The sequence below is a fragment of the Nerophis lumbriciformis genome, linkage group LG07 (genome assembly GCF_033978685.3).
Source record: "Nerophis lumbriciformis linkage group LG07, RoL_Nlum_v2.1, whole genome shotgun sequence".
Taxonomy (NCBI): domain Eukaryota; kingdom Metazoa; phylum Chordata; class Actinopteri; order Syngnathiformes; family Syngnathidae; genus Nerophis; species Nerophis lumbriciformis.
This window is the reverse complement of record NC_084554.2, coordinates 35,257,501-35,282,674: the sequence shown is the minus strand read 5'-3', so window position 1 is coordinate 35,282,674 and position 25,174 is coordinate 35,257,501. Positions and strand designations below refer to the sequence as shown.

Here is a 25,174-nt window from a genome sequence, read left to right as displayed (position 1 = left end):
ATGAGTTAATTTGTTATTTTTGACAGCCCTCATTTTTTCCTGTCAAAATAGAAAGAACTGCTACGGCGTGGCGCAGTTGGGAGAGTGGCCGTGCCAGCAACCTGAGGGTTCCTGGTTTAATCCCCACCTTCTACCAACCTAGTCACGTCCGTTGTGTCCTTGAGCAAGACACTTCACCCTTGCTCCTGATGGGTCGTGGTTAGCGCCTTGCATGTAAACCTAGTGTGTGAAGCCTTTAACAATCTAATAACAATTGGAAATATTTTTGTAAACTTTACAGCCTTCAATCATCATTTCTTTTTATTCCTTTCATGAAAATGCATATATACAAGCCATATACAGTTGACACTTTCATTGTTTTTTTGTTTCTTATACATTTCCATGATCAGAAAGGAGCAGATGGAAGAATACTATTCTTATATTTATCTGCCCCCTTTTAACACAAATTATTTTAGATGACTTTATCACTGTTCCCTCCAACAACACCCGAACTCCAACATACTTTTAATTTTTGTTTAAGCATTTTCAAAATGACACGTCCAATCAAAATCAAAAATCAGTTTGATATAATTCCAGTTGTCTCTTTTTGTAACTCTTTTTAAATTCAAAGATATTCTTGCAACTTTTTAAGTCTTTGAGAATTCCATGCTTTCACACCAGCAACAGACAAGCACATTTGCTTCAAATTTGTTCGCACTCTTGGATGTTTAAAATCATACGGCCTTCTGTGGTTCTCATCTTCAGACGTGAACACAAATAACTTTTGTATGTCCTTCGGAAGAACTTTATTGCTAGCTTTGAACATCACTAATAGAGTATGCAATTCTACAATGTCTTTTAGTTTTCATACTCATGACCTATTTTTTTTTTTTGATTGATTGAAACTTTTATTAGTAGGTTGCACAGTGAAGTACATATTCCGTACAATTGACCGCTAAATGGTAACACCCGAATAAGTTTTTCAACTTGTTTAAGTCGGGGTCCACTTAAATTGATTTATGATACAGATATATACTATCAAATATATACTAACATCATAATACAGTCATCACACAAGATAATCATCAGAGTATATACATTGAATTATTTACATTATTTACAATCCAGGGTGTGGGATATGGAGAGGGGGGTGGGGGGTTAGGTTTGGTTGGTATCAACACTTCAGTCATCAACAATCAGCATCAACAATTGCATCATCAGATAATTGGATATTGAAACAGTGTAGGACTGACTAGGTAGGATATGTACAGCAAGTAATGGACATAGAGAGAGAGATCAGAAAGTATGAGAAAAAGTGTCTACAATTGATTGTTTACATTTGATTATTTATAATCCGAAGAGGTATTATGTGGAAGGGAGGGATTTAGTTTAGGGTTGTAGTTGTCTGGAGGTGTTCTTTTAGTGCGGTTTTGAAGGAGGATAGAGATGCCCTTTCTTTTACACCTGTTGGGAGTGCATTCCATATTGATGTGGCATAGAAAGAGAATGAGTTAAGACCTTTGTTAGTTCGGAATCTGGGTTTAACGTGGTTAGTGGAGCTCCCTCTGGTGTTGTGGTTATGGCGGTCATTTACGTTAAGGAAGTAGTTTGACATGTACTTCGGTATCAGGGAGGTGTAGCGGATTTTATAGACGAATGAAGAGTGGATTTGTGTGGTCTCTATATCCTACTGTAAAAATGATACAAATTGCTCTTTTCTGTGAAATAAATAAAGGCTTTATGTTGCTGTGATATGTAATTCCCCATACATCAATACTTATGCTTGTTCGAATAAACTCAAACTCAAACTCAAACGTTAATTAGGCTGTGTTTCTTTATTTTGAAAGCGGAAGTACGCGTAGCTACCGAAGAGCAGCTTGACCAACTTCCGGTCCACTTGTCCCCAGCAGCCCCGGCCATTGAGCGCGTAACACTCTACGAGGGAGCGCGCGGGCGGGTGGGCCGTGAGGGGTGCAGTCCAAACCTCCAGTTCGATCAGGACCAGAACCGAAGGAACCGGATGGAGCCCAAAAGGGCAACAACTTGCCTGCCGTAGCGCGCGAGGGTCTGCAATAAGGAGCAGACGAGAGGTGCGCGCGCACACGCACACGCACACAGCCGCGCGTGTCTGGAAGAAGTGTGCTTCAATGTTGGCGAGGAAGATGAGGCGGCACAACCGAGCTTTGATGATGCTGATGATCGGAACTTTAAACGCAGGTTGGTCTCACACTGCTTCTGTCTGTTGGCCTCGTGGGTCCGCGTGTGTGCGTGAGCTTAAACGGCAAACCGTGGATAGGAATGTTGGACAAAGGTAGAGGGGATCTTTTGATGTGTGCGTGTCGTATTTGGACCTCCATCAGAACCATTCCTCTCCAGCCATTGTCTGCACATGCACGCACGAGCACCGATAATCTATATATGCAAAGAGGCACACGCGCACCGGAAGTGATCAGTAGTGGATGTGATCGATATAGCTAGCTTTAGCTATGTGCTAAAACAACAAGTTCGTGTAGATGTGACAGATGGGGTTGGCGCACAATGTGGCGTGAAAGGGGGGGGGGGATTGTTCCATCAAGTCATCACATGTCTTTGCATTCCACGTTGACCTTTGACCTCCCCGAGACGTGCACTCAAACGCAAGTCTTGCCTGTCTGTGACCTATGACCTCGCGCTGTGAAGCTGTTTTTGCATGATAAAGCGGGACATTTGCATGTTGCTCTGTGGGCCCGGGTCAGAGGTCGCCCACGTTCACGTTCACACGACGCAGACGTGTGATGTCATTGTGTCGGCGAGGCGACAGCTGCCGCTGTGGCGAACCCCTTCCGCTCAGCTGTGTCGTCCATGAGGGGGTCAAAGGTCATGGGAAACTTGGCCGGCGCTCACTCCGGCATGAAACCTTGTTAGCTGGCATTCATTCCAAAAGTAAACCTTGTTGCTCGCCGCTCATTATGATCTAGTTTTCATTTCATCGAGCTAGCGTTACTTTTAACATTACCGTATTTTTTGGACTATAAGTCGCAGTTTTTTTCATAGTTTGGCCGGGGGTGCGACTTATACTCAGGAGCGACTTATGTGTGAAATTATTAACACATTACCGTAAAATATCAAATAATATTATTTAGCTCATTCACGTAAGAGACTAGACGTATAAGATTTCATGGGATTTAGCGATTAGAAGTGACAGATTGTTTGGTAAACGTATAGCATGTTCTATATGTTATAGTTATTTGAATGACTCTTACCATAATATGTTACGTTAACATACCAGCCACGTTCTCAGTTGGTTATTTATGCCTCATATAACATACACTTATTCAGCCTGTTGTTCACTATTCTTTATTTATTTTAAATTGCCTTTCAAATGTCTATTACTGGTGTTGGGTTTTATCAAATACATTTCCCCCAAAAATGCGACTTATACTCCAGTGTGACTTATATTTGTTTTTTCCCTTCTTTATTATGCATTTTCGGCAGGTGCGACTTATAGTCCGGTGCGACTTATACTCCGAAAAATACGGTAAAACTTAGTAGCTAGTATTCATTCCAACTAGCCTGCGTTCACGTTCACGAGCCAGCATTAATTACAATGTTGAAAGTTCTTAGCTGGCCTCCATTCCAATTAGCTAGCGTTCATTCTGACTAGCCAACGTTACTTCCAACGTTGAAAGTTGTTAGTAGCGTGAAATGTCAACATTAAAAAGGTATTGGGTAGCATTTGGTCCCATTAGCTCGCATTCATTCCAACTAGCTAGCGTGAAATTTCAACATTAAAACTTATTAGCTGGCATTCATTCCAACTAGCAAGCGTTCATATTAGCTAACCAGCGTTAATTCCAATGTTGTAATGTCTACATTAAAAGTTCTTAGCTAGCGTGAAATTCCAACATCAAAAGTAGTTAGCTAGTGTTAATTTCAACTACCAATAAAAGTTGATAGTGAGCGTGAAATTTTAACATTAAAACTTATTAGCTAGCATTCATTCCAACTAGCTAGCGTTCAATCTAACTAGCCAGCATTAATTCCAATGTTGAAAGTTGTTGACTCGCGTGAAATTTCAACATTAAAAGTTATTAGCGAGCATTTATTACAACTGGTTAGCGTTAATTCCAATGTTAAATGTTGTTAGCTAGCATTAATTCTAACATTAATAGTTGTTAGCTAGCATTCATTCCAATTAGCCACCGTTAATGCCAACATTCAAAGTTGATAGCTGGTGTTCATTCCAAATAGCTAGCATTCATTTTAACGAGCTAGCGTTAATTCCAACATTAAAACCATTAAAAATATATCCCTATTTATAGATGACTTGTTGTTGACTTGTCATTGACTTATTGTTGTTAACTTATTGTTGACTTGTCATCAACTTTTGATGACTTGTTGTTGTTGACTTATTGTTGACTTGTCATTGACTTATTGATGATTGGTTGTTGACTTCCCATTGACTTGTTAATGACTTGTTGTTGACTTGTCATTGACATGTTGTTGACTTCCATTCATTGAATTATAGTTAACTTGTCAATGACTTTTTGATGACTTGTCATTGACTTTTGATTTGTTGTTGTTGACTTACTGTTGATTTGTTATTGACTTATTGATGACTTGATGTTATTGACTTTTTATTGACATTGTTGACTTGTCATTGACTTATTGTTGACTTGTCATTGACTTGTTGATTTGTTATTGACTTATTGTTGACCTATTATTAACTTGTCATAGATTTATTGACTTGGTGACTTTTGATTGACTTATTGACTTTTTAATGACTGATTGTTGACTTGTCATTGACTTATTGATGACTTGTTGACTTACTGATGACTTGTTGACTTACTGTTGACTTGTCATTGACTTATTGATGACTTGTCAATGACTTAATGATGACTTGTTGTTATTGACTTGACTTTTCAGTGACTTATTGATGACTTGTTTTTGAATTATAGTTGACTTGTCAATTACTTAATGATGACTTGCCATTGACTTTTGATTTGTTGTTGTTGACTTACTGTTGATTTGTTATTGACTTGTCATTGACTTATTGATGACTTGGTGTTGTTGACTTTTCATTGATTTATTGTTGACTTTTCATTGACTTATTGATGACTTGTTGTTGCTGACTTTTCATTGACTTATTGTTGTTGGCTTTTCATTGATTTATTGTTGACTTGTTATTGTAGACATCATTGACTTATTGTTGATTTGTTATTGACTTATTGTTGACTTTTCATTTACTTGTTGACTTTTCATTTACTTATTGTTGATTTATTATTGTTGACTTGTTATTGACTTATTGTTGACTTTTCATTGACTTATTACTGTTGAGTCTTGACTTGTCATTGACGTATTCATGTTGACTTCTCATTGACTTATTGTTGATTTGTTATTGACTTATTGATGACTTGTTCATCAACAAGTCAATGACAAGTCAAATAATGACTTGTTATTGTTTCATTGACTTATTGTTGACTAGTCATTGACTTATTGATGACTTGTTGTTGACTTGTCATTGACCTATTGTTGTTGACTCCGTGTTGACTTGTCATTGACTTACTAATGACTTGTTATTGACTTACTGTTAACTTTTCATTGACATATTGTTGACATAACTTGTTGACTTGTCATTGACTTATTGATGGCTTGTTGTTGACTCCGTTTTGACTTGTCATTGACTTATTGATGACTTCTTGACTTATTGTTGACTTACGTTGACTTTTCATTGACATATTGTTGACCTACTATTGTTGACTTGTCATTGATTTATTGATGACTTGTTGTTGACTTTCGATTGACTTATTGTTGAATTTTCAATAACCTATTGTTGACTTAATTATTGTTGACTTGTCATTGACTTATTTATGACTTGTTGTTGACTTACTAATGACTTGTTATTGACTTACTGTTAACTTTTCATTGACATATTGTTGACATAACTTGTTGACTTGTCATTGACTTATTGATGGCGTGTTGTTGACTCCGTTTTGACTTGTCATTGACTTATTGATGACTTCTTGACTTATTGTTGACTTGCGTTGACTTTTCATTGACATATTGTTGACCTACTATTGTTGACTTGTCATTGATTTATTGATGACTTGTTGTTGACTTTCGATTGACTTATTGTTGAATTTTCAATAACCTATTGTTGACTTAATTATTGTTGACTTGTCATTGACTTATTTATGACTTGTTGTTGACTTACTGTTGACGTGTCCTTGACTTATTGATGACTTGTTGTTCTTGAACTATTGTTGACTTGTCATTTACTTATTGATGACTTGTTATTGACTTTTGATTTGTTGCTGTTGACTTTTCATTGACTTGATGATTTGATGTCGACCTATCATTGTTGACTTGTCATCGACTTATTGTTGACTTGTTATTGACTTATTGTTGACTTTTCATTGATTTATTGTTGACTTCTCATTGACTTATTTTTGACTTGTTATTGAGTTATTGTTGACTTATTATTGTCGACTTTTCATTGACTTATTATTGATTTGTTATTGACTTATTGACTTTTCATTGACTTATTGTTGACTTTTCATTGACTTATTGTTGACTTGTTATTGACTTATTGCTGGATAAAACGTGGACCAAATCCATGTGTAGCCTGCTGCAAAGTATGCAGAAAGGAAATCCAACATGGTTCAATGTATTTTTTGCTCCATTATTTTGGTTGTCTACTTAATTTGTCTGACTACCTCAGTTAAAGCAAACAAGTTACATTTTGTCGTTTTAGTTAATTGCATTAAAATGGTTACATTATTGGACTTGTTTGTACTGTAAAGGTCATGTAATGTATAATTTGTAACCTTTTTCACAACTTAGATCTCAGTTAATATGAATGGTTTTGTAGTTTTTACACAACATGGTTTTATGCAATTCTTGCTCTATTATATTTGTTGTCTACTTAACTTGTCTGGCTACCTCAGTGAAAGCAAAACAAGTTAACTTTTGTCTTTTTGTTAATTTGTTATCATAGCCGCAGTTAAAAGGCTAGATATGCTTAATGAAAGGTGACTGAGGTGTTGTGAAACAAACAAAATAGTTTCCTTTAATTTATTATCCTTATATTAATATGAAACAGTTTTGTTAATAAATGATTGAAATTAACATTTTGAGGGTGCGTGTATTTATATCACATTATGCCGTTTACAAGCACAAATACGGTGTGAATCAATCCGTGCTGTTCGATGTCATTGAGTGTTGTAAGTAAGAAAAAGAACAATCAATTTGAAAAACAACACAAATGAGACACGTTTGCAAACACCAATGACATTGAATAGTCTACAGAAACACTACTTCATTTTCTATGCCCCATTAAGTTAATGATAACTGCTGGTTCAATGTTAAGCTTAGGTTTTAGCAGATTTTCCGTATTTTTCCTACAGACAGCATTTGGTGACCTCAAACAACAAGGCTATGGATTGATTCACACTGGTTTTCGCCTTTTGAAGGGTACTGGAAAAACTGGAAAATTGATCTTGAAAGTAGGGCTGGGCGATATATCGATATACTCGATATATCGCGGGTTTGTCTCTGTGCGATATAGAAAATGACTATATCGTAATATTCGAGTATACGTTCTCACACAGTTGCTTTTAGCTGCGGGCATTACACTACTCTCTCCTTCTCACAGAGACGTAAAACAAGCGCACCTTCTTACATACGTCACATACGTGTACGCCCTCGCGGAGCAGAGAGGTAGCGGCATGGGTAACGTTAGCTGTGGTTCGAGTGGTAATACGAGAGAAAGAAGGTGCGAATCTGGTAACAATTGAAGGAATAATTAATTCCCAAGAAAAACAGCATGGGGTCCATCGTCTGGCGGTGGTTTGGCTTCAAGCGGGAATTTTTCGAACAGACAACTGTAATTTGTCAAGTGTGGGGCAAAAGCGTTGCTACAAAAAGTAGCATTACTGCTAATATGTAGCATCATTTAAAAAGTCACCCGCTAGAGAATGAAGAGTGCTTGAAACTCTGCATGTCAACATCTTAATTCGGTGCCACACCAACAAAAGGCCGAGGCAACCATTTCCGCATCAACACCGTATGAAAAAAATAGTCAACAACAGAAGGAGATAACATCCGCAGGAACCTACCGCATAGCGAAGGACATACACTATTTGATTTCCTATTATGCAGCTCATTTTTATTTGACAGTTATTGAAATATCTTGTGTGACATCATGCACAAAAGTGCACTTTATATGTTTTAAACTATTGTAGCGGCGTTCTGTACAAAAAGTGCACTTTAATTTATTTAGTGTTGTTTCGATATGTCATCTTAGTGACATCATGCACAAAAGTGCACTCATAGCTTGTTTTAAAATGTCTCTGACAATCTTGCACTTTCTGTTTTGAAATGACATGAATGTTTGTGCCACTGCTTAATAACTGTTTAATAAATACAGTTTTGGTCAATTGACTTAGTTGTGATTTCCCTCTCTGCAGGAAAGTTTAAAATGAGCATATATTAATGCAGTATGAACCAGAATGTTTTAATGTAGACACATAGAATCAGCATACTAGTGTGATTATATGCATCAAGTGTTCATTCAAGGCTAAGGCAAAATATCGAGATATATATCGTGTATCGTGACATGGCCTAAAAATATTGAGATATTAAAAAAAGGCCATATCGCCCAGCCCTACTTGAAAGTCCTTAAAAGTGCTTGAATTTGGCCATGGAAAAGGTGTAGGAACCCTGTATTGTGGACTCATTATTGTTGACTTGTCACTTACTTATTTATGACTTGTTGTTGACTTACTGTTGATGTGTCCTTGACATATTGATGACTTGTTCTTGAACTGTTATTGACTTGTCATTTACTTATTGATGACTTATTGACTTTTGATTTGTTGTTGTTGACTTTTCATTGACTTATTGATGATTTATTGTCGACCTATCATTGTTGACTTGTCATTGACTTATTGTTGACTTGTCATTGACTTATTGATGATTTATTGTCGACCTATCATTGCTCACTTGTCATTGACTTATTGATGACTTATTGTTGACTTGTTATTGACTTATTGTCGACTTCTCTTGACTTATTGTTGACTTGGTATTGTTGACTTTTCATTGACTTATTATTGTCGACTTTACATTGACTTATTGTTGACTTTTCATTGACTTATTGTTGACTTTTCATTGACTTATTATTGTTGTTGACTTTTCATTGACTTATTGTTGATTTGTTATTGACTTAATGGACTGGACTATGGACTGGACTCTCACAATATTATGCTAGATCCACTCGACGTCCATTGCACCGGTCGCCCGGGGGCGTGTCCCCATATCTGCGGTCCCCTCCAAGGTTTCTCATTGTCATCCCATTGGGTTGAGTTTTTTCTTGCCCGGATGTGGGATCTGAGCCGAGGATGTCGTTGTGGCTTGTGCAGCCCTTTCAGACACTCGTGATTTAGGGCTACGTAAATAAACTTTGATTGACTGATTGATTGAATTGTTGACTTTTCATTGACTTATTATTGTTGACTGTTCATTGACTTATTGATGACTTGTTGACTTACTGTTGACTTGTCATTGACTTATTGATGACTTGTTTTTTAATTATAGTTGACTTGTCAATTACCTAATGATGACTTGTCAATTACTTAATGATGACTTGTCATTGACCTTTGATTTGTTGTTGTTGACTTACTGTGGATTTGTTATTATAGACTTGTCATTGACTTATTGATGACTTGGTGTTGTTGACTTTTCTTTGACTTTTTGTTGACTTTTCATTGACTTATTGATGATGTATTGTCTACCTATCACTGTTGACTTGTCATTGACTTACTGATGACTTGTTGTTGCTGACTTTTCATTGACGTATTGTTGACTTATTATTGCTGACTTCTCATTGACTTATTGATGACTTGTTGACTTGTCATTAACTTATTGATGACTTGTTTTTAATTATAGTTGACTTGTCAATTACTTAATGATGACTTGTCATTGACTTTTGATTTGTTGTTGTTGACTTACTGTTGATTTGTTATTGACTTGTCATTGACTTATTGATGACTTGATGTTGTTGACTTTTCATTGACTTATTGTTGACTTTTCATTGACTTATTGTTGATGTACTGTCTACCTATCATTGTTGACTTGTCATTGACTTCTTGTTGATGTATTGTCTACCTATCATTGTTGACTTGTCATTGACTTATTGATGACTTGTTGACTTTTCTTTGACCTATTGTTGACTTTTCATTGTTTTATTGTTTATTTATTATTGTTGACTTGTCATTGACTTGTTGACTTTTTATTGACTTATTGTTGACATATTACTGTTGTCTTGTCATTAATTTTTTTATGTTGACTTTTCTTTGACTTGTTATTGTTAACTTACTGTTGACTTTTCGTTTACTTTTCATTGGCTTATTGTTGATTTGTTATTGACTTATTGATGACTTGTTCAAGTTAAATCAAGTCAATGACAAGTCAACTGATGACTTCTTGTTGTTTCATTGACTTATTGTTGACTAGTCATTGGCTTGTTGTTGACTTGTCATTGACTTGTCATTGACTTACCGTATTGTTGACTTTTCATTGACTTATTATTGACATATTACTGTTGACTTGTCATTAATTTTTTTATGTTGATTTTTCTTTGACTTACTGTTGACTTGTTATTGTTGACTTACTGTTGACTTTTTATTGACTTATTGTTGATTTGTTATTGACTTATTGATGACTTGTGTTAAGGTTTGCAGGGGAGGTGACGGCAACAGACACTAGATGGCAGTAATGTTCAATGATTTATTATATATAGTAATATATATAATAAACAACACTAAATATATGAACTAAGGAAATGGAGTGTGGCAAAATCCAAGAGTGTGTATGGTGTACGACTATGTGTAGTATTTAACTGAGGTGTGCGTTACCAAGTGTTGAACGAGAGATGAGGAAGTCCGGGGGAAGAGGGGAATCCGTGTCCAAGCGGGAGGTCGAGATCCAAGGAGCAGTCCGAGAAGCAGGGGAACGACGACGAGAAATGACGAGACACACAGCAACGTCAAAACACGGGAACGGAGGTCTGCAGTAGGATGATATAACAATGAAACACAGAAGGGAAAACAGACAGAGAGAACAGTATTGCATCAAGCAGGATGATAGCTTACTATACGCCAACAGATGATTATATTCCGGCGCCGGCATGCCAAGATGTCCAGGCTTATGAAGGCAGTTCCTTCATTCCAGGCAGGTGTGATGATTGCCGGCAAGTGATTGCAGCTGGCGGCAGCTGCAGGGGGGAGACGCGCGCGGCGCGTCCCTGGATGTGCGCCACAGTCGTGGGCGTGTCCCGCGGTGTGAAGCGCAGAGCGCAATGATGAGGGCGCATTCCAATGCACCCTGGCCGTGACAACTTGTTCATCAACAAGTCAACTGATGACTTATTGTTTCATTGACTTATTGTTGACTAGTCATTGACTTGTTGACTTGTCATTGACTTATTGTTGTTGATTTATTGACTTGTCATTGACTTACTGATGACTTGTTATTGACTTACTGTTAACTTTTTATTGACATATTGTTGACATAACTTGTTGACTTGTCATTGACTTATTGATGGCGTGTTGTTGACTCTGTGTTGACTTGTCATTGACATATTGATGACTTCTTATTGACTTACTGTTGACTTTTCATTGACATATTGTTGATCTATTATTGTTGACTTGTCATTGATTTATTGATGACTTGTTGTTGTTGACTTTTCATTGACTTATTGTTGACTTATTACTGTTAACCTGTCGTTAACTTATTTATGTTGACTTTTCCTTGACTTACTGTGGAATTGTTAATGTTGACTTACTGTTGACTTACTGTTGACTTTTCATTGACTTATTGTTGACTTTTCATTGACTTATTGTTGATTTGTTATTGACTTATTGATGACTTGTTCATCAACAAGTCAATGACAAGTCAACTGATGACTTTTGTTTCATTGACTTATTGTTGACTAGTCATTGACTTGTTGACTTGTCATTGACTTATTGTTGTTGATTTATTGACTTGTCATTGACTTACTGATGACTTGTTATTGACTTACTGTTAACTTTTTATTGACATATTGTTGACTTAACTGCTTGACTTGTCATTGACTTATTGATGGTGTGTTGTTGTTGACTACGTGTTGACTTGTCATTGACATATTGATGACTTCTTATTGACTTTTCATTGACATATTGTTGACCTATTATTGTTGACTTGTCATTGATTTATTGATGACTTGTTGACTTTTCATTGACTTATTGTTGACTTATTACTGTTAACTTGTCGTTAACTTATTTATGTTGACTTTTCCTTGACTTAATGTGGAATTGTTAATGTTGACTTACTGTTGACTTTTCATTGACTTATTGTTGACTTTTCATTGACTTATTGTTGATTTGTTATTGACTTATTGATGACTTGTTCATCAACAAGTCAATGACAAGTCAACTGATGACTTTTGTTTCATTGACTTATTGTTGACTATTCATTGACTTATTGTTGACTTGTCATTGTCTTACTGATGACTTGTTTTTGACTTACTACTTAACTTGTTGACTTTCACTGTGGAATTGTTATTGTTGACTTACTGTGGAATTGTTCTTTTTGACCTACTGTTGACTTTTCATTGACTTATTGTTGAGTTGTTATTGACTTATTGATGACTTGTTCATCAACAAGTCAATGACAAGTCAACTGATGACTTATTGTTGACTAGTCATTGACTTATTGTTGTTGACTTATTGTTGACTCCGTGTTGACTTGTCATTGACTTACTGATGACTTGTGATTGACTTACTTTTAACATTTCATTGACATATTGTTGACCCAACTTGTTGACTTGTCATTGACTTATTGATGGCTTGTTGTTGACTCCGTGTTGACTTGTCATTGACTTATTGATGACTTCTTATTGACTTACTGTTGACTTTTCCTTGACATATTGTTGACCTATAATTGTTGACTTGTCATTGATTTATTGATGATTTGTTGTTGTTGAATTTCGATTGACTTAGTGTTGACTTTTCAATGACTTATTATTGACTTATTATTGTTGACTTGTCATTGACTTATTTATGACTTGTTGACTTACTGTTGATGTGTTCTTGACTTATTGATGACTTGGTTTTCTTGAACTATTGCTGACTTGTCATTGACTTATTGATGATTTATTGTTGACTTGTCATGACTTTTTGATGACTTATTATTGACTTATTGTCTTATTGTTGACTTATTATTGACTTCTCATTGACTTCTCATTGACTTTTAGTTGACTTTTCATTGACTTCTTGTCAACTTTTATTGACTTCTTGTCGAATTTTCATTTACTTATTGTTGATTTGTTATTGATTTATTGACTTATTGTTGACTTATTGACTTTTCATTGACTTATTATTGTTGCTGACTTTTCATTGACTTAGTGTTGATTTGTTATTGACTTATTGTTGACAAGTGTGAAGTATATTTATGTAGCGCTTTTTCTCTAGAGACTCAAAGCGCTTTCTATAATGAAACCTATTATCTACAAGCTACATTTAAACCAGTATGGGTGGCACTAGGAGCACGTGGGTAAAGTGTTTTTCTCAAGAACATAACAGCAGTGACTAGGACGACGGTAGCGGGAATAAACCTGGAACCCCCAAGTTGCTGGAACGGCCGCTCTACCAAGCGTGCCACGCCGCTCCTTAACAATTACTTATAATTGACTCCACTATCTGAATTACCATGGCTTAACGTCAACACCCACAGGGCTGACGGCTGGCCACGCCCCCACCAGGGAATGCTTGTACTACAACGTCAACTATGAAATGGAGCTGACCAACCAGAGCGGCGTGGAGCGCTGCGAGGGCGACGCCGACAAGCGCTCGCACTGTTACGCCTCGTGGACCAATGAGTCGGGCGCCATTGAGCTGGTGAAGAAAGGATGCTGGCTTGACGACTTCAACTGCTACGACCGGTAAAATGCACGCGCAGAGCGTCACTCTGTGTACATGATGTCTGACAAACACTTGGTCATGTTGTGGGCGGCTAAGTGGTGTCGAGGATGTAGGGGCCGTGTCTTAATTTTGCCTATCATGTAACTCGTCCAGTGAGGAGTGTGTGTCCACTGAAGAGAGTCCTCAGGTCTTCTTCTGCTGTTGTGAAGGAAACATGTGCAACAACAAGTTCACGCACTTGCCAGACGCCGCTGGCTCACGTGAGTGTGTGTGTCACCTTTACACACTTACATGTGCGTGTCGTTGTTTCACCTTTATGTGTGTGTGTCAGTCATCCAAGCTCCGACCCCCAGAATCAGCGTGATACACGTCATCTTTTATTGCCTGCTGCCCGTCACAGTGCTGTCAACCATTCTGCTTGCCACTGTATGGATGTACCGCCATCGCAAACCTCCGTACGGACATGTGGACGTCACTGAGGTACACACACACATTTCAAAATAAGTCATATTATGGTTATTTAATGGTACTGCAATTAAAAAAAAGAAGCATGGTTGTCCTTCAGGACCCAGTTCCTCCGCCTGATTCCCCCCTCTTGGGGTTAAAGCCTCTGCAGTTGCTGGAAGTGAAAGCCAGAGGGCGCTTCGGTTGCGTCTGGAAGGGCCAAATTCTGAACGAGTTTGTGGCCGTCAAGGTGTTCCCTATCCAGGTGCGTGCACGTCGCCACATGTTCAGGTTTGTCACAGGCGTGTTGATGCATGGGTGTCGTCTTGCAGTACAAGATGTCGTGGCAGAACGAGCGAGAGGTGTTCACCACGCCGGGAATGAAGCACGAAAACATACTGAAGTATGTTGGCGCTGAGCAGCGAGGGCGCCACCTAGAGGCCGAACTGTGGCTCATCACAGAGTTCCATGAGCTGGTGAGGGTGGGCGGGGCTTAGGAACTAACATGTAGTTGTAGGGCAGGTGTTGACGCAGGTGTTGCGGAATGTCCCGCAGGGTTCGCTCTGCGACTTCCTGAAGGCGAACGTCATCAGTTGGTTAGAGTTGTGTCACATCGGGGGGTCCATGGCGTGCGGTCTGGCGTACCTGCATGAAGATGTACCCCGGAACAAAGGCGAGGGAGCCAAACCCGCAATCGCACACAGGTATGTCACATCATCTTTGGTGCATCAGGGCATGACCTTTGACTCTTCTGCATGTGTATCAGGGACTTCAAGAGCAAGAACATCATGATGCGTTCAGATCTGACCGCCGTCATCGGAGATTTCGGCCTGGCTGTGCCCTTTGAGTCAGGAACGCCGCCCGGAGAGACGCACGGACAGGTGAGACTCTCGTCCTCAGCATCAAAGAGGAGCTCATTACTAAAACGCGCGCGCATGCACAGGTAGGGACGTGGCGCTACATGGCTCCTGAAGTTCTCGAAGGCGCCATCAACTTCCAGCGGGATGCCTTCCTCAGAATCGACATGTACGCTTTGGGCCTGGTCCTGTGGGAGCTGCTGACACGCTGCAAAGCCGCTGATGGTAAGCTCTGCTCACATAATACACTGTTTGGTCTGCAGGTGTAATCAAAGCGTGTGTGCGTCAGGTCCAGTAGGCGAGTACATGCTGCCATTCGAGGAGGAAGTAGGTCAGCATCCGTCACTGGAGGACCTTCAGGAAGTTGTTGTCCACAAGAAGTTGAGGCCGGTCTTCAAAGACGTTTGGTTCAAACATAACGTGAGTGGTCATTAAACAAATGTCTAACACAAAATACACCCTCAGAATGTTTTTTATTGGCCCACGACACATTGGAGAAATAAAAGCGTATGCATAAAAATGTTTTCTGCATATTTCATGGATACATTTCCACACGAGTGGTACTCGCACTATCCACACAATGATCCAATAAGCTCCTCCCTTTTCAGGGTCTGTGCCATGTGTGCGAGACAGTGTCGGAATGCTGGGACCACGACGCCGAGGCCCGACTGTCGGCCGGCTGCGTGCAAGAGCGCATGGGCCAAGTGCGTCGCCTCACTAGCGCCGTAGCCCCGCCCACCTCCTCCTCTTCTGTCCCTCCAGTTGTCATGGTAACCAACGTGGACCTCCCGGCCAAAGAGTCCACAATGTGACCAGTAAAACTTTTGGCACACACACACACACACACATAAGTTCAGGTCCGACTCAGTGAATGATCTCCAGGTACCTCAGCATTTTTTTCTGTCTCTGAAGTGGGTGTCTACCTGCAGCCTCATTGCGTAGCAACCAGCACCAGCTACACCTCAAAGTGACAGGTCTCACTCTTAAACAGGAAGTGATGTCAGAGTGACGCTGCGTTGACCTTTCGCTAAGCCCCGCCCCGCCAGTGACTATTGCCAGGCTTGTCAGCCGAAATCAGGAAGTAATGCACAAGATACCAGAACCACCACAAAAAGGAGTCAGAGAACAATGATAAAGCTTTTTGTTTATACAACCATTACAAATACATTTATATTTACACACATATGTACACATAATTACATTTAGTAGTAAGATAGCTAGCGTTAGCGAAGGAGCTAACACATAGCCGATATGCTAGTTTACTCCGGTTAGCGCCACAACTTTCCACAACAATATACATTACGAATAATAAGCGAATTTCTTACCTTGAAGCTGGTGTTAAGTCTGGTGGTTTCCGCCGACTACTACATTTTAAATAGCAAAACTTGACCAATAACTTCGAATAATACCGGAAGGAGCTGCACTGAATTGAACCGAGCGCTGTCAGAAGAGACTGCTCTGTGATTGGTTGGGGATGTTTGGCTTCGCGAAAGGTCAATGTTGATTGGTTGTTCAAGTCTGAAGTGGGCGGGGTCATGCTACATTCAGGCGTTTGATTGGCTGACAGCGACCAAACTTCTCAGGTAAATTCGTTATGTGGAGGCGGGGTTACCAGACTGTGAAATAGGTAGGAGGGACTTATGTGACGGTGCTTAAAGCCTATTGGCTGTTTTTTTCTGGACACTCAACACATGCTGTGCACACACTGCCATTCGTGTTGTTTTCTTTTGACAACTCATCAGGGTGAAAGGTTAAAGGTCATCAGTCACCTGACCACTTTATGTCTACCTCTTTTTTGTCATGTTTAACACTGAAAGGGTCAATCCCCACTTTAAAGATTCCAACAAAAACATTGGACTGTTCCTTTTAATGTGCATTTTTAAGTCAGGTGCTTAAAAAAACAACAATGTGAACCTCAGTACAGCAAAAATACCTCAGATGAATTTTGTATGTGTTATTTATTTTTGTTTTAATTGAAAAGTTATCCACATTGTAAAAAGTTATAACCCCGGTCTTCTCTCCTCCTCCCTTGTGCATCATCCTGATCAAAACATCACAAAATCTGCAATAATTTCAAAAATGTTCATAGTAAAATGACACATACGCAGGTTAAAACATACTTGGCCAACAAAGCTGATTCTGATTTCCCAGGTTCGATGAAATGTTCCCCCCACTGTCATGTACCTGTAGCATGTAGCATTGTTAGCATTAGGCAGGTACAGCAAACTGTTAAATCTAATCTTGGCGCATCACAGGGGCCTCCTGCCCCGCCATCTTGGCACTGAGAAAGCACGACTCTAAAACAAAATATTTTACTGTTGCAATTGAAAAGTTAAAAGTTCAACAATGCGCACTTCCTGTTGTAAAGTTTGTGAATTGATGGACTGTGATGTTGATGATCCATGTGGAAGGTAGAGGCAATTTCATATTTTTAAATGGTACTTTTTAGAGGAAAAAAATACTATTAAGCGTGAATGTGTGTGTGCTGTCAGATGATTTATTCTTCTCTTCGTCTACTCAGTCCCAACATGTAGTTTTAACCATCGCTCACACACATTACATAAGGGAAAACAATGATTTAACTTTTTGTATGTGAATAATAAATGGTTGCAATTATCTAATGCTTGTGTTGGAGTTGCATTGTGGGTAAAAAAAAGGCCGCCAGCGGCTTTAGGGAAGGGGGTGAATGTGTCGATGTACGTACATTACAACTTTTGCTGTTGAACAGCGATTAAAATATTACTATTACAAGGTGAATATGATTAAAACATCACATGATCATCACTGACTTCAAGCTGCTAACATCCTGATAGTGTCACATTATTTATATATTAAAATATATAGAAATATATATGTATGGGACAAATTAGCTGCTGTGCTGTGTTGTTTTCAACCAGCTGCCATGTTGACAACATTGCTAGAGGGCGGGTCGACCGTCTGTCACTCACAGCTCACCTCAACTGATGATGTCACAACTCCACCTCTTGCTCCGTCTCCTCCTCTCCTTTACCTTCTCCACCTTCTGGGACGACCTCCTTCTCCTTCTCTTCTTCTCCTGCGTCCTTCACTTCCTCCTGCGTGTCCCCTTCTTCTGTCAATTCCTCTCTTTCTTCCTCCCTCTCTTGACCTTGTCTCTTGTTCACCTCCTCACTCATCCCTCCATCTTCAGTCTCCTCCTCCCTTCCTTCTTCTCCTCCTTGAGTCACCTCCCCTGTAAAATCGTCCCCTCCTCCTTCCCCTTTCTGCTCTTCCATCACTTCCTCTTCTCCCTCTGCTACCTTCTCCCCACTCCCAGCATCTCCTGCCTCAGTCAACTCCTCACTTTTACCTTCCCCTTCTTCTGTTACCTCCTCACTTCCTCCTCCTGTCTCCTCCTCCTCAACTTTTTCTGTCACCCCCTCTTTCCTAACATCTTCTGTCTTCTCCTCCTCAACTTTTTCTGTCACCCCCTCTTTCCTAACATCTTCTGTCTTTTCCTCCTCCTCGACTTCTTCTGTCACCCCCTCTTTCCTAACATCTTCTGTCTCCTCCTCCTCAACTTCTTCTGTCACCCCCTCTTTCCTAACATCTTCTGTCTCCTCCTCCTCAACTTCTTCTGTCACCACCTCTTTCCTAACATCTTCTGTCTCCTCCTCTTCCTCGACTTCTTCTGTCACCCCCTCTTTTCTAACATCTTCTGTCTCCTCCACCTCCTCCCTAACTTCTTTCTCCTCCTCCTCCTGGTTTCCATTGCCGCCTCCCTCTTCTGTCACCTCGTCCCCATTTACTTCCTGGACTCCTTCTCCTTCAATCATCTCCTCCTCCCGCTCTGTCTCCCCCTGCTGGCAGTCAGCACGATTGTCTTGATCCTGGTCCTGTCGCTTGTCACATGCAGAGTCCAAAGCAGCGTGAGACGGAAACGCATCCTCGTTCCTGAGCACACCTGAACACATCATTGTCATCACAACCAGCACTCTTTAAAAAGACTCATTAGGACAGGAGTGTCCAAACTTTTTGACTTGGGGCATTGGGCTAAAAATATTTTGGTCGGGGGCCAAAAACCGATGGCATGTAAAGTACATGTATGTACATACATACATACACACACACACACACACATATATGTATATATATATATATATATATTGATTGATTGATTGGCAACACTAAATTAACCCTAGTGTGTGAGTGTGAATGTTGTCTGTCTGTATATATATATATATATATACACACACACACACACATATATATGTGTGTATATATATATATATATATATATATATGTCTGTGTATATATATATATATATATATATATATATATATACACAATGTATGTATGTCTATATATGTATGTCTATATATATATATATATATATATATATATATATATATATATATATATATGCGACCCATCAAGGCTGATGGGTCGCCGCGTTCCTGTTCTTGAACGGGTTTGTGCTGAAAATATATATACATATATATGTATGTGTATATATATATATACACATATTAAGTGGCTAGCCAGCCACTTAACAAGTGGCTGGCTAGCTTCTGTAGACAACAGGGACTAACGTTTATTGATAATTGGCCCTCTTTCTGGGGCAAACCAGGCTTGCTGATGAGAGACGGCCTTCACCCTAACCAGGAAGGCGCCATCATCCTGACTAAAAACATAGACTACTGTTTAAGTCACATTTGACTAACTACACTAGAGCAAGCCCGGTCACAGGCAATTACAGAGCCTGCTAGTCCGGGTGAGGAGTCAGTTAAGCTAGAACTAGCCAGCACCAGGCTGGATAATTCCTGTACGCATAGCAATTTTCTTAGAATAACACACAACTCACATAATGTGTTTTCTGTTGTGAATGTGTCCGGGGTAGATATGCATTCTACTGAGGTGGCAAATCATGATGCGTTCAGTCGATCGCAGCATCAAGCAAACAATCTGAAAATTCCCGTCGTATCAATTCCTAGATATGGTCGAAACTATTTAAAGTGCACTACGTATAATAAACGCAACATTATTAATATTGCTACTACGGATAATTTAAACAAAAACTCGTCAAAACAGCCCAATACTTATAATATGGGCTTTTTAAACATAAGATCATTGTCTCCCAAAACGTTATTAGTTAATGAGGTCATTAGAGACAACAATCTTAACGTCATTGGTCTTAGCGAAACCTGGCTCAAACCAGACGATTTTTTTGCGCTAAATGAGGCATCTCCTCCTAACTATACGAATGCGCATATTGCCCGTCCCCTTAAAAGGGGTGGGGGGGTCGCACTAATATACAATGAAAACTTTAACCTTACCCCTAACCTAAATAATAAATACAAATCGTTTGAGGTGCTTACTATGAGGTCTGTCGCACCGCTGCCTCTCGATATGGCTGTTATTTACCGCCCCCCAGGGCCCTACTCGGACTTTATCAATGAATTCTCAGAGTTCGTTGCTGATCTAGTGACGCACGCAGACAATATAATCATAATGGGGGACTTTAATATCCATATGAATACCCCATCGGACCCTCAGTGCGTGGCGCTCCAGACTATAATTGATAGCTGTGGTCTTACACAAATAATAAATGAACCTACGCATCGCAACGGTAATACGATAGATCTAGTGCTGGTCAGGGGTGTCACCACCTCCAAAGTTATGGTACTCCCGTATACTAAAGTAATGTCCGATCATTACCTTATAAAATTCGAAGTTCTGACTCATTGTCAACAAACTAATAATAATAATAACTGCTATAGCAGCCGCAACATTAATGCTGCCACAACGATGACTCTTGCTGACCTACTGCTTTCGGTAATGGCACCATTCCCAAATTATGTCGGCTCTATTGATAACCAAACTAACAACTTTGACAATGCCCTGCGCAAAACCATTGATAGTATAGCACCGCTAAAACAAAAAAGGGCCCCTAAAAGGCGCACCCCATGGTTTACAGAAGAAACCAGAGCTCATAAATTATCATGTAGAAAGTTGGAACGCAAATGGCGCGCGACCAAGCTTGAGGTTTTCCATCAAGCATGGAGTGATAGTTTAATATCGTATAAACGCATGCTTACCTTAGCTAAAGCTAAATATTACTCAAATCTCATCCGCCTCAACAAAAACGACCCTAAATTTTTGTTTAGTACAGTAGCATCGCTAACCCAACAAGGGACTCCTCCCAATAGCTCCACCCACTCGGCAGATGACTTTATGAATTTCTTTAATAAGAAAATTGAACTCATTAGAAAGGAGATTAAAGACAACGCATCCCAGCTACAACTGGGTTCTATTAACACAGATACAACTGTATCTACGACGGATACTGCAATACAAAATAGTCTCTCTCTTTTTGATGAAATAACATTAGAGGAACTATTACGGCGTGTAAGTGGGATAAAACAAACAACATGTTTACTTGACCCACTTCCTGGGAAACTTATCAAGGAGCTTTTTGTATTATTAGGTCCATCAGTGCTAAATATTATAAACTTATCACTTTCCTCTGGCACTGTTCCCCTAGCGTTCAAGAAAGCGGTTATTCATCCTCTGCTCAAAAGACCTAACCTTGATCCTGACCTCATGGTAAACTACCGACCGGTGTCCCACCTTCCCTTTATTTCGAAAATCCTCGAAAAAATTGTCGCACAGCAGCTAAATGAACACTTAGTGTCTAACAATCTCTGTGAACCTTTTCAATCCGGTTTCAGGGCAAATCACTCTACGGAGACAGCCCTCGCAAAAATGACTAATGATCTACTGCTAACGATGGATTCTGATGCGTCATCTATGTTGCTGCTTCTTGATCTTAGCGCTGCTTTCGATACCGTCGATCATAATATTTTATTAGAGCGTATCAAAACACGTATTGGTATGTCAGAATTAGCTTTGTCGTGGTTTAACTCTTATCTTACTGACAGGATGCAATGCGTCTCCCATAATAATGTGACCTCGGACTATGTTAAGGAAACGTGCGGAGTTCCTCAGGGTTCGGTTCTTGGCCCTGCACTCTTTAGTATTTACATGCTGCCGCTAGGCGACATCATATGCAAATACGGTGTTAGCTTTCATTGTTATGCTGATGACACCCAACTCTACATGCCCCTAAAGCTGACCAACACGCCGGATTGTAGTCAGCTGGAGGCGTGTCTTAATGAAATTAAACAATGGATGTCCGCTAACTTCTTGCAACTCAACGCCAAGAAAACGGAAATGCTGATTATCGGTCCTGCTAAACACCGACATTTATTTAATAATACCACCTTAACATTTGACAACCAAACAATTACACAAGGCGAATCAGTAAAGAATCTGGGTATTATTTTCGACCCAACTCTCTCCTTTGAGTCACACATTAAGACTGTTACTAAAACGGCCTTCTTTCATCTCCGTAATATCGCTAAAATCCGTTCTATTTTATCCACTAGCGACGCTGAGATCATTATTCATGCGTTCGTTACGTCTCGTCTCTACTACTGTAACGTATTATTTTCGGGTCTCCCTATGTCTAGCATTAAAAGACTACAATTGGTACAAAATGCGGCTGCTAGACTTTTGACAAGAACAAGAATGTTTGATCATATTACGCCTATACTGGCTCACCTGCACTGGCTTCCTGTACACTTAAGATGTGACTTTAAGGTTTTACTACTTACGTATAAAATACTACACGGTCTAGCTCCGTCCTATCTTGTCGATTGCATTGTACCATATGTCCCGGCAAGAAATCTGCGTTCAAAGAACTCCGGCTTATTAGTGATTCCCAGAGCCCAAAAAAAGTCTGCGGGCTATAGAGCGTTTTCTATTCGGGCTCCAGTACTATGGAATGCCCTCCCGGTAACAATTAGAGATGCTACCTCAGTAGAAGCATTTAAGTCCCATCTTAAAACTCATTTGTATACTCTAGCCTTTAAATAGCCCCCCTGTTAGACCAGTTGATCTGCACCCCAAACCATCACTGATGGTGGAAACTTTACACTAGACTTCAGGCAACGTGGATCCTGTGCCTCTCCTGTCTTCCTCCAGACTCTGGGACCTCGATTTCCAAAGGAAATGCAAAATTTGCATGGTTGGGTGATGGTTTGGGGTGCCATGTCATCTGCTGGTGTCGGTCCACTCTGTTTCCTGAGATCCAGGGTCAACGCAGCCGTCTACCAGCAAGTTTCAGAGCACTTCATGCTTCCTGCTGCTGACCTGCTCTATGGAGATGGAGATTTCAAGTTCCAACAGGACTTGGCGCCTGCACACAGCGCAAAATCTACCCGTGCCTGGTTTACGGACCATGGTATTTCTGTTCTAAATTGGCCCGCCAACTCCCCTGACCTTAGCCCCATAGAAAATCTGTGGGGTATTGTGAAAAGGAAGATGCAGAATGCCAGACCCAAAAACGCAGAAGAGTTGAAGGCCACTATCAGAGCAACCTGGGCTCTCATAACACCTGAGCAGTGCCAGAAACTCATCGATTCCATGCCACGCCGCATTAACGCAGTAATTGAGACAAAAGGAGCTCCAACCAAGTATTGAGTATTGTACATGCTCATATTTTTCATTTTCATACTTTTCAGTTGGCCAACATTTCTAAAAATCCCTTTTTTGTATTAGCCTTAAGTAATATTCTAATTTTGTGACACACGGAATTTTGGATTTTCATTTGTTGCCACTTCAAATCATCAAAATTAAATGAAATAAACATTTGAATGCATCAGTCTGTGTGCAATGAATAAATATAATGTACAAGTTACACCTTTTGAATGCAATTACTGAAATAAATCAAGTTTTTCAAAATATTCTAATTTACTGGCTTTTACCTGTATATACATATACACATACATATATATATATATATATTTATACATATATATATATATATATATATATATTTATATATATATATATATATATATATATATATATATATTTATACATATATATATATATATATATATATTTATATATATATATATATATATATATATATATATATATTTATATATATATATATATATATATATATATATATATATATATGTGTGTGTGTGTGAAAGTTCGACTCCTATCTTGTTTACTTCCGTGACGACCTCCCAATATATATATATATATATATATATATATATATATATATATATATATGAATATCAAGCAGCTAAAATGTGCCTAACATAGATAAGTCTGGAGAGAGTGTGCTGCAGTTTTCCCATATCGAATTGTAATGGATTTAAATGGCTGTGATTTTGCTTTATGTGTGGTGCTCGGGCATTTTTTATAATATCCACAAAGGTCTGTGGGCAGGTTGTGTCATATGTAGGGAGGATGTACGTTAAGAAATGATCGATGTCGATGCCATTATCGAACCGATTCCTTATCAAATTCAGATAGGTTGTTGTGTGTGCACTGAGTTCCAAAAGCCGTAGATGTTATGTGACTGGGCCGGCACGCTGTTTATATGGAGGAAAGGCGGACGTGACTGAGGACAGCATGCTGACGTTAAAAGGTGAAGGTTTCAGGTGAGAGAGGATGCTAAAGGCACGCCCCCAGTGAGGATATCGTGCTGCTATGTGCGTTGTAAATAAAAAAAATTGACGACAAACGCATCACCAACATGGACGAGGTGCCGATCACTTTCGACATCCCGGTGAAGCACACTGGAGAAGAAGGGGACCAGCACGGTAGCGAATCGATACGCACAACGGGGCAAGAGAAGTCGGCTTTTACAATTGTGCTAGCTTGCTATGCTAACGGACAGAAACTGCCACCTATGGTGATTTTCAAGGGGAAGACGCTGCCGAGAGAAAAGTTTCCACCTGGAGTCATCATTAAGGCATGACGAAGGAACTCCAACCGCTGGACATGGGTGTAAACAGGACGTTCAAAGTGAAATTGCGAGCGTCATGGGAGCGATGGATGACAGACGAACACAGCTTCACGAAAACTGGGAAACAGTTTGTGAATGGATTGTGGATGCTTGAGCTAACGTGTCT

General features: G+C 39.5%; 2 protein-coding genes across 6 annotated transcripts in view; one reads left to right on the top strand and one right to left on the bottom strand.

Moving 5' to 3' along the window:
• Nucleotides 1-1,864: 1,864 nt before the first annotated feature.
• LOC133609595 (activin receptor type-2B-like) lies at nucleotides 1,865-17,833 on the top strand. 2 transcript variants are annotated; one of them, XM_061965328.1, is made up of 11 exons: nucleotides 1,865-2,196; nucleotides 13,729-13,936; nucleotides 14,070-14,176; nucleotides 14,248-14,396; nucleotides 14,482-14,625; nucleotides 14,693-14,836; nucleotides 14,916-15,064; nucleotides 15,127-15,241; nucleotides 15,304-15,442; nucleotides 15,507-15,637; nucleotides 15,826-17,833. In XM_061965328.1, exons 1-11 carry the CDS (start codon nucleotides 2,127-2,129, stop codon nucleotides 16,027-16,029), a joined length of 1,560 nt encoding a protein of 519 aa, XP_061821312.1. In that variant the 5' UTR covers nucleotides 1,865-2,126; the 3' UTR covers nucleotides 16,030-17,833. The 2 variants fall into 2 exon arrangements, with proteins under 2 accessions (XP_061821312.1, XP_061821311.1); XM_061965327.1 differs by having other exon boundaries at nucleotides 14,895-15,064.
• Nucleotides 17,157-25,174, bottom strand: part of LOC133609592 (5'-AMP-activated protein kinase subunit gamma-2-like) — a 26,688-nt gene continuing 18,670 nt past the window's right edge. For all 4 annotated transcript variants that reach the window (XM_061965324.2, XM_072913506.1, XM_072913507.1 and 1 more), the window contains one exon: nucleotides 17,157-19,139. In XM_061965324.2, the coding sequence (XP_061821308.1) occupies nucleotides 18,187-19,139 (953 nt within the window). In that variant the 3' untranslated portion in view covers nucleotides 17,157-18,186. The remainder of the gene's footprint in view (nucleotides 19,140-25,174) is intronic.